The sequence below is a fragment of the Mesoplodon bidens genome (assembly GCF_964165515.1).
Source record: "Mesoplodon bidens genome assembly, chromosome: 2".
Taxonomy (NCBI): Eukaryota; Metazoa; Chordata; class Mammalia; order Artiodactyla; family Ziphiidae; genus Mesoplodon; species Mesoplodon bidens.
In genome coordinates, this window is record NC_138177.1 from 121,986,942 (window position 1) to 121,996,236 (window position 9,295).

General features: G+C 35.5%; 1 protein-coding gene across 3 annotated transcripts; it reads right to left on the bottom strand.

The window, feature by feature from the left end:
• Window positions 1-659: 659 nt before the first annotated feature.
• FPGT (fucose-1-phosphate guanylyltransferase) lies at window positions 660-9,023 on the bottom strand. 3 transcript variants are annotated; one of them, XM_081226316.1, is made up of 4 exons: window positions 8,573-9,023; window positions 7,089-7,256; window positions 5,836-5,928; window positions 660-3,769 (listed from the first exon to the last, which is right to left on the bottom strand). In XM_081226316.1, the coding sequence occupies exons 1-4, from the start codon at window positions 8,652-8,654 to the stop codon at window positions 2,313-2,315; spliced, it is 1,800 nt and encodes a 599-aa protein (XP_081082442.1). In that variant the 5' UTR covers window positions 8,655-9,023; the 3' UTR covers window positions 660-2,312. The 3 variants fall into 3 exon arrangements, with proteins under 3 accessions (XP_081082442.1, XP_081082443.1, XP_081082444.1); XM_081226317.1 differs by lacking the exon at window positions 8,573-9,023 and having other exon boundaries at window positions 7,076-7,244; XM_081226318.1 differs by lacking the exons at window positions 7,089-7,256; window positions 8,573-9,023 and adding an exon at window positions 5,286-5,412 and having other exon boundaries at window positions 5,836-5,923.
• Between the last annotated feature and the right edge of the window lie 272 nt (window positions 9,024-9,295).

Below are 9,295 nucleotides of genomic sequence, written 5' to 3' on the forward strand. Positions count from 1 at the left end.
CCACGTGTAGATGAATTTCTGATGTATCTGTGGGGAGGAAGGTGATCTCCACGTCTTACTCTTCCGCCATCTTCCCAGGGTCCCCTCTCCTTAGTTATTTCTATGTTAATTCTGCTAGACTACAAGTTTCCTAAATTCTGGGTCTCCAGGTTGCTGAAGTCCAAAGGGCATTATGGTGTATGTGAATGGCATGTGTAGCACACCAGTTACCAGCTGTGATAGCTATACATATATTTTGCAGCAGGCAAGTTTTGATTTTGGCTGTGTGCTAAATCTGGTAATCTTTATATAACATAGGTAGTATTGCTTAGCCTCAGAAGATGAGTGGATCATCACAGCTTGAGAATTGATTCTGGATTCATTCCATCAAATTTTTGTGATTTTCAGCAGCATATAACTTGGATTTTCAAAGCTTTATTCCCAGTTAGTATGCATTAATGCACACTCTTTATTTCTGCTTTGTTTAGTTTGCAAGACAAATGCCCAAGGGAGATTAATATCAAAAGTTGCATTTTTTCCCATGCCTTCTTGGTCATTGTTAATTATTAACTCATTAATAAGTTTACAGAATATATTTAGTTACAAATTGTAGCTGTCCTTCACAAACCTTGAAAGTATATGATTTAAGGGCTGTGATTTTACGAAATAAAAATGATAAATCAAGAGAAAATGTCCAATTTATTACTTATTCATGCATGTGATTATCACATTGGTTGAGTTAGATACACTGCTGGTGATACATGTGTGGTACTACACACCAAGTGATGCATATAAAGGAAAGAGACACTGCCAAATTCTTTGGAACAGATAACATTTCAAAGCAATTAGAATCTATACATTGTGCAGGAATAGGATTAACGTGGTGACAACCAATTTGTCAGAAACCTCCCACTGATTTAAATAGAACTACATTCTAGAGACGTGATTAAACTAAGGTAAAAGTGAAACAACTCTGTAAAGTAATAAAGCATCAGCATCCAACTTGCAGAATAGGTATCTGGTGTCCACAGCTTGAAGGTAAATCCAGGCATCAGTGTGGTGGTGGCACTTGTAGAATATGCAGCTTTACCAATACCTTTGATAGCACAGAAGATGGTACTAGATGGTATTAGAAGATAGCACATGGATATCAACCACTCAAGTTGAAAATTGCTTAGGAAAAGTTTGACTCTAGATGTGAAGCTTTAGAAAAGTCTTGACTGTATCTTAATATTTCACTTTTTTGTTCCTCTACACGTATTTGCAAAAGGGTTAAATGACACAAATCTATATTTAAGTGCTTTTAAAAAGATTTCCAATAAAAACTTCAAGTATCAAGAAAAGCATTGCACATTTTATTGGTAGTGTTTTCTCTTTTTCAGTGGAACATAAAATAATGTTGATTGTTAATAACTGATGGCACCTTATATCAATTAGATTAGAAATACAGCATAGAACTTTTAATGAGTGACAAACACGTAACATCCTCTGAAATCTCTGCAAGTAAATCAGTAAATGCTAAACAATGGTTACATCTTTATTTACTCCTTGGGAAGAAACTTGAAAAGTATTAATACTTATTTATTAATTAAGACTATCACAATATTATTATTATTTTTTTTTTTGCGGTATGCGGGCCTCTCACTGTTGTGGCCTCTCCTGTTGCGGAGCAACAGGCTCCAGACGCCCACGCTCAGCGGCCATGGCTCACGGGCCCAGCCGCTCCGCGGCATGTGGGATCCTCCTGGACCAGGGCACGAACCCGTGTCCCCTGCATCGGCTGGCGGACTCTCAACCACTGCGCCACCAGGGAAGCCCTATCACAATATTTTAAGCATTCATTTTACTCTGTCAGCCATGGATTTGTTTCTGAAAAAGTACTTCTACAGTATTCCTACAGTGCTTTGAAGACCCTACAGCATGACATTTTTATTAGTTCATCAGAATAGGTCTAATGCACTTGAGAACTGCCAATGGACACTTAGAACTTCATTGGAAGGCCCAAAAGAAGATAAAAAAATTCTGAAGGTATATTTAGAAAATTACCTTTAAAACAATTATAGTATTTTGTGAACAAAATAATGCTCCACAAGTCCATCTTTATAAAAGAAAAATTTAAATAGTGATAAATATTTTAAAAAATCACTTTTCTGAACTTACATCCTTAAGCTATTCTTTCATCAAAAAATGGTTTATTTTTGTTATTAATTTTATGCTACAGCAATCATGTTAATATAATTTTCATTAATTCACTTCAATTAAAAAACAACAGTCTACAGAAAACTCCTGCATCTGTAATCTTGCTCAATCAAGAAAGGCAGAGTATACAATAATTAAGATGTCTCTAAATCAGACTGTTTTCTATTCAAAGTAATTTCTAGAAAAATTTGCTCCCTATAAGTTATCATGTCTTCCACATCTTTGTAGAAAAGCATTTCTTCAATGGACAACAGCTTATATTTATTCAGGCTGAATGCTGACTTGTTCTGTACAGCATTTAACATCTTTAGGGATGTTGTAACTGAATCACTCAAAGAAGAACAAACTGGGAAAATACGAGCATTCCACAAACTCAAACATGTCTTATTTCCAGAGAACAGTTCCTCTGTAACTTTGAGATTCCAAATGTCTAAGCATGACAGGAAACAGACTCCAAAGAATTGAAGTAACTTTATATCTGACAGTGTTTTAACATTCTTTTTCAAGTTGTCTTGCACTCCACATGCCATAGTTGAATACTTTAAGTGTCTATTCATCTTCAAGCTTAAGGAACACACAAAAGAATGTGCAGACAGGACGGCTGTTGTTATGATATAAGAACCACTAATAATGCAATTTTCCCCCACTGAAACATCAGGCCCCAATCTGGAATACTCTACAACTGAGCCAGGTGCCACAGAACATCTTGAATCCAATATACTTTGAATGATACAGGATTTGTTACTAGAGCATTCTGGTATTGCTGGAAAGATGCTAAAAGCTATGGACTGTAAGCCAAGCTCTGACTTCAAATTGCTATCAGAAGTAAAATGAAACAAATATTCTTCAGTTGTTCCAATATGATAAAATTTGGAGTTATTAAGAACAACAACATTTAGTGATGTTCCTTTAAGAAGATGAAATATTCTTTGCCTCATGTCTACCAGCTCTGACTCTTCTTTAGTAACATTTGATGTATTTCTGGTATATTCCACAGTTGCTCCAGGTCCCAAAGCCTGCAGAAAGTCTCCATAGGCATCTATTTCACAGTTTAGTGTACCTATTTTTTCATAAAAAGCAAGTAACTTTTTTGCTGTTTTATGATCCATGTAAAACAGGCTGTCTGTGTAGACATACTCAGGGTCTAATTTAAGAGAGGGTATGTCACCCCCAGCAAAGTTTTGTTGAAAAAAATTTCTAGGTCTATACACAGCATCAAACTGATACATCTTTTCTATGCTGGGCTTATGAAGGAAACAATGGCAACTTCTGTACTCGAGGTCTCTATGTTCTAAATAGTTAAAAGGTTCTAAGACAAATACTCCATGTGTTGTACCTACAGTCAAACTAGAAGGATGAGCTAAAGCAGTAAAGCCAGGTTTGTCAAACCTAATATACTCAGATTCTCCAATACTATAAAGTTCAATATCATCTGCACAGGTAACCAGAATCCCAGGATTCATATGTGAGGGGAAATCAATGTACATGGCTAGTTTTAATTCCAACATCTGATAAATGGGGCTACCAAAAGGTAAAGCAGTGAAAATTTTCCCCAGAGCACTTGCATTTGGAAGGCGTTGACTGTAGCCACCTATATAAAATTAAACAGAATAACTGTTTTAAATGTTTATAAGATTTAAAAACCCAGGAGCATCAGTTACAACTCTAAATATCTCTAAAGATATTTAAAATATACAATATATTACTGTATCCCAGGAAAGAATAATAAATTCCAGATTACAAATTCACAGAGCAATTCTGTAGAGATTTGCTATAATACAGTTCTAGATTAGGAAAGAACTGTAATATGCTTTACAGACTATGAATTGTTTTAACTCAACTGGATAACAAGTAAAAAGGACAGTGAGCTAAAATATGACCTTATATTTACATTTTACACAATAAATTTCAACCATGTTTAAATGCCTACACTAAAAATCCACTTCATGGGGAAAAAATGTCACAAAAAACTAAAATACATAATTATCTATTAAAGAGTAATTTCCAGATGGAATGTGTTTCCTCTATTACATACACTTAAAGGAAGTAAAGGTGCATTTATTTAAAAGCATTTTACAATGTATATTTGTTTTTAATTTTAAAAGGCTTTTCCCTCTAAGATGAGCCTTATGACTTAATTCCTTGAAAAGTGTGTTCTCTTAAGTATATTAAATAGCTTATATCATTTTTACATAACTAATTATAGTGAAAGGCATAGTAGAAAGAGTCACACAAAAATGCTTTCAAATTCTGGTTCACCACTTTTTAATTGTTTATCTTTGGACTTAACACTAAATCAGCAGATGTAAATACGTGCTTTATCATGTTTTATGAGATCAACAATACATGTAAAGCACTTAACTACAGAGTACATCATTCAACCAATGAGAGCTAATACTTTCTTTTTCATTTTCCAAATACTAACCAACAGTAAAGTTCAGCATTGTAAGAATTACCTACTTTTAATTACATTTGACTCTTGAACAATAAGGGTTTGAACTCTACCAGTCCACTTATATGAGGATTTTTTTCAATAAATACTGTAAGACTATATGACCCGACGTTGGTTGAATCCCTGATGAGAAACTGTGGCTATGGAGAGTGGAACTGCCTATACAGAAGACCAACTATGAAGTTACATGCAGATTTTAGACTGTGTGAGGGTCAGCACCACTCACAGATCAATGCATTATTATATATTTTCAAGGATCTATTGTATTAATATATATTATCTGGTGTCTAACTTAATTTTTACTAAATTAGTAATAATAATGCTCGTTCTGGAGTAAAACTGTAAATTTGAATTTTTCTTTTACTTTTTCAGTTAGTCTTAAAATCAGAACTTGGATGCTTTACTTGATATCATCTTTAAAAAGAATCACTGTCCCATATATGAATCCTAAAAAATGATAAGTGCCTTGGTAACCATGTGGATGAGTGGCTTTAAAATATCTATTCCTGAACTGGTACAAGTCCATGACAAAGTTTTGCCAGCCTCCAGTACATAGAGGAAAAATAACAGAGGTTTCTTTCATATAACCAAAATTTTCATACAGCCAAATTTGTCCAATTTAAAAAATTATATTCTGAGATTACTTCCTTCCTACCTTTCTGTTCCCTTTTTTGGTGTGTGATTTTCCCTCTTTTATACTTTCTTGTCAACTCCATGTTCTGTCACCACCTTTTCTTTTTGTTTTTAAACTCCGAAGGATTATGGACTTTGGCCACCAATAACTAGATAAAAATGTGTTAACAGAAGGTTTTGTGTAAAGTCTGGTAATCACAGTACTAAACCAGCCTCTCCCCTACAGCAAGAATCCTTTCTAAAGCATTGTCAAGAAATGTTCATATTTTGATGAGTTCTATCTTAGGAAAATAACTTTCGATATGTATACCAAAAACAATACATGAAAAGTTGAGGATGTATGTGATCTACAATTTTAAGGTTAAATTTTGTGAAAAATATTATGCTACTTACAACCTAAAAATATCAACGAAAGCATAAAATATTTGTTTCCAAAGCAGAATAACTTCAAAGACAAAAGAAAAAAAAAAAAAAAGAAAGAGGGGATAGTTTTAGTAAGGGAGAAAAAAGCCCTTTAGATATAAAAGGTAATATACTAAAAGAAAATGTAAATTAGTAAAGTGTAACATTACCAGAGTGAATTAATAGGATGGTAAAAGAATTCCATTCATCTCCATAAAGCTTTTGCAAACATCGAAGGGCACAAAGTGTCGATCCTCCATTTCCTTGAAAATAAAGTTAAAAAGCTCAATTTATTTCACAGAAAGTTACAAAAACTTTCTTATTACAGTAAATTTAAGTGTTATAACTTTGAGGATATGACCTTTGCCTACAATTAACCAGGCAGAAAGCAAAGGTACAGGCAGAACAATCAAATTAAATACACATTTCTTAGCAATTAAATAATTAGTAATAAAACCCAAAGATGAGCCCTTGGTAATAAACGTTGAGTTAATCTTCTCCTGAAAATAGTAGTAAAAAGAAAGAAATGATAAATTAAGCAATCTGCAACACTATAAGACTGTAAGTTTACACATTCACTTGGAGTTATGAACTGTAAAACCCATTAAAATAATTCTCCCATATGATCATATATATGTGTTAGATTTACTTTCTAAAAAGTTTTTTAGAACTTGTTTCCCTAAAAAACATCTTAAATGTAACTTCCACTTACTAGTTACTACGGGCAAGTTATTTAACATTTTGTGCCTGAATCTCATTCAAACATGGGAATCAGAAAAGTACTGACCACATATTTATGAGGATTAAAACACTGGCTAATTAGGACATGCCAGTATCAGATACAGATACCCTAAATCTGGTATCAACGAGCTTCAGCTTTAAGTATCACATGGAAAATGGCCCCCAGGAAAATAGCATGTATTTTTATTTGCAAGGTAAGGTCAAAAGGCAAAGTGGACAAACTGGTTTTTAAAAGTAAACATCTATGATAATTATGCCATTAGACTGAGCTCTTTCGCATTCTGCATTGTGGTCCCAAGAGGCCAAATATTTTTTTTTCCTGATTTGATCTCTTCATCTAAGTTTCTGAACAAATTGTGTAGTTCGGAGGGACCTTAAGAGCTCTACTGATAAGGTCCAAAAGAATATTCACCATCTGAGTAAATTTTATTAAGACTAATTAAATTCTCTTTTAAGTAACATAACATTCTGGAAGTTTTTCATGGTAAGTCCACAATGTGTAAAAACAGTTGCAATGCCTTTTATCTTTCTTAAAAAATAGTGAACTTACATAAAAATTTTAAAGTTTGTAAAGATTATAGGTGGTAAGACACACAGTATAAACTGTAAGCCACAGGAAAGCTTTTCTTCAATGATTATTCTGCCCACAATTTATGCTATAAATCTGACCATAAATGTGTACCAATTTTGGCTCCAGCAGGATCAACAAAAACATGATATTGAACTCCAAGTGGTAACTCCTTTTTTTTCAGCTTTTCTGACAGCTGTTGCTTATAAGCAAGTTCCTGTTTATCATCAGCTGCTGTTATTGCAACAATATCCCAGAATTCTCCAGCTGCCACAGGTTTGCCTATGTGTAAGAAGAAAGTGATAAATATTATCAGAATTCTCTAGTTGTTACAGGTTTACCTATTTGGAAAGAAGGAAAAAAGAGGTAATAGTGTCTCCAAAAATGTATCTTCTGCTTTTGAGAATTAGGGAATAATGAGTGGTCAGCTAGTAGCATTCAAAATAGTTCTAATGAGGACTGTTCACAAATTCTACTTTTTTTTTCCTTTTAGATTACTTGCTCCTTTTATGGTCTACAGTCCCATTTATTTAGATTTTCTGAGAGTTGTAATGTTTCTTGATTAAGAGAAGTACTTTTGACTTGCTAAAGATGAGCTCAATTCTTAAATAAAGAGAGGAGACAAAGGAATAAATTAATCTCCAGCTTTGAAAATCAATTTTCACATACAGGGACCACTTAATGTTTGTTGGCTAAGAAAGATTAAATCCAAGGACCCATTGCTACAATGTTGGTGTTCATAAATGTGGGTACTTTACTTTTTAATTGCCTTAAAATGAGCCATGCAAGTTTACAAAGATTACTGGAGAATGACACCAAATTCTGGATAACAGAAAAGTTCCCAGCTCCCTGATGAACTCAATAAGAGACTGAACTTTTGGCTGACAGTTGGAAGCTCTTCTTTATTGATAAACAAGACGAAAAGGGTTTTTATTAGTTAACAAATTCTAGTAAGCTAGAATCTAATAGTCCTGAACATTTTACTGTAATCCAAGTATTATTTTCTGTATTTTTAAAGCAGTAACGTCAACAAAAATATGACCAATTAGATAGTTGTACAGGAAATGACAAGTGGCATAGTCCTTTAAAAAAACATTTTGATACAAAGTTACCCCTTTTAATTTTTAATCCATAATTCCACCGTGTTGTTTCGCTTTTCACTTAGTAAGCGTTCACATCATGGAACAAATTGGTGAAGTAGGTAGGGAGTGGAAGAACGCTAAACTCGGATTTGTAAGAGTCAAATCACTATGCTTTAGATCTTTTAGGTTTATTTAAAATAATTTTTGCTAATGAGCTAACCAAACGAATAACTTGGATTTATAGCTTCACTAGTCAGGCTAATAACTGTCTTCTCATTCCTCCTCATATATATATACGCAACTGGGAATAAACTTAAAGAAAGTAACAAGCATAACGTAAAGAAAGGAGAGTGACAGAAGAATAAAAAACTCAAGAGGAACATTAACTGCGCCTGGGCCAGCGTCCTAGGCCCGCAAGTGATTAGTAAAAGGAAGTGGTAGTCCAGCAAATACCCCAGCACGTAAAGCGCCCTCCCTCTCCATTGCCGGGGAGAGCCAGCGTTCCTCCTTTGGTACCTCTAAGCTCTGAAAACCTCTGCAACCTTCGCTGGGTGGCTTCTCGCAAAGATACGCCTGGAAGGGCACTCGGGGCTGCCATAGCTCACTTTCCCAACACCGCCAAGAACTTCCAGCTATCCCGCAGCCCAGCACCGCACGCATGCGCCCTGGGACGTAACCCGTTCTTTGGTCCGGTTTCGTCTCTGTCCCGCCCCCTACGTGCGTCACTCACGTAACTACGCCCCCGAACTGCCTAAGGAAAACCACTACGGGGTGAGCCCAGGGCTTTGCTCCGTTTCCCTGGCAACGGTCTCCGGAACGGATAAATGGCCACCTAGTGATTTGTCGGACTGTGCCGCTTGTTCACAACTCATAAAGCCTTGCAACTCGGTAGACCCGGTGAGTGGTCCTGCTTGGGCGGCGAAATTTCGAGAACTGACCCGCTTAAGGAGAAGTCCAAACTACAACCTAGCTTCTAGCTCTCTCTCAAAGGCCATTCGTCCTTTCTAACTCGTGGTTTGTTTTAGCCAGGGGCAGTTCCCAAGGACCTCTTGAGAGTTAATTCCTCCCCTTGGGTCGTCGTCTGAAGCCATCTGCCCCAACCCCAGGTCCAGATACATACACAGTCTGAACTTTTAAAATCTGTACTCTCTTCAGGAAGCTTTGTGGCTTTTTTTGCCCTTGCAGTTACTAGAGAGTGAGCCTCTCCACACCTCTCAGTTTTGAGATCACTTAATTGGC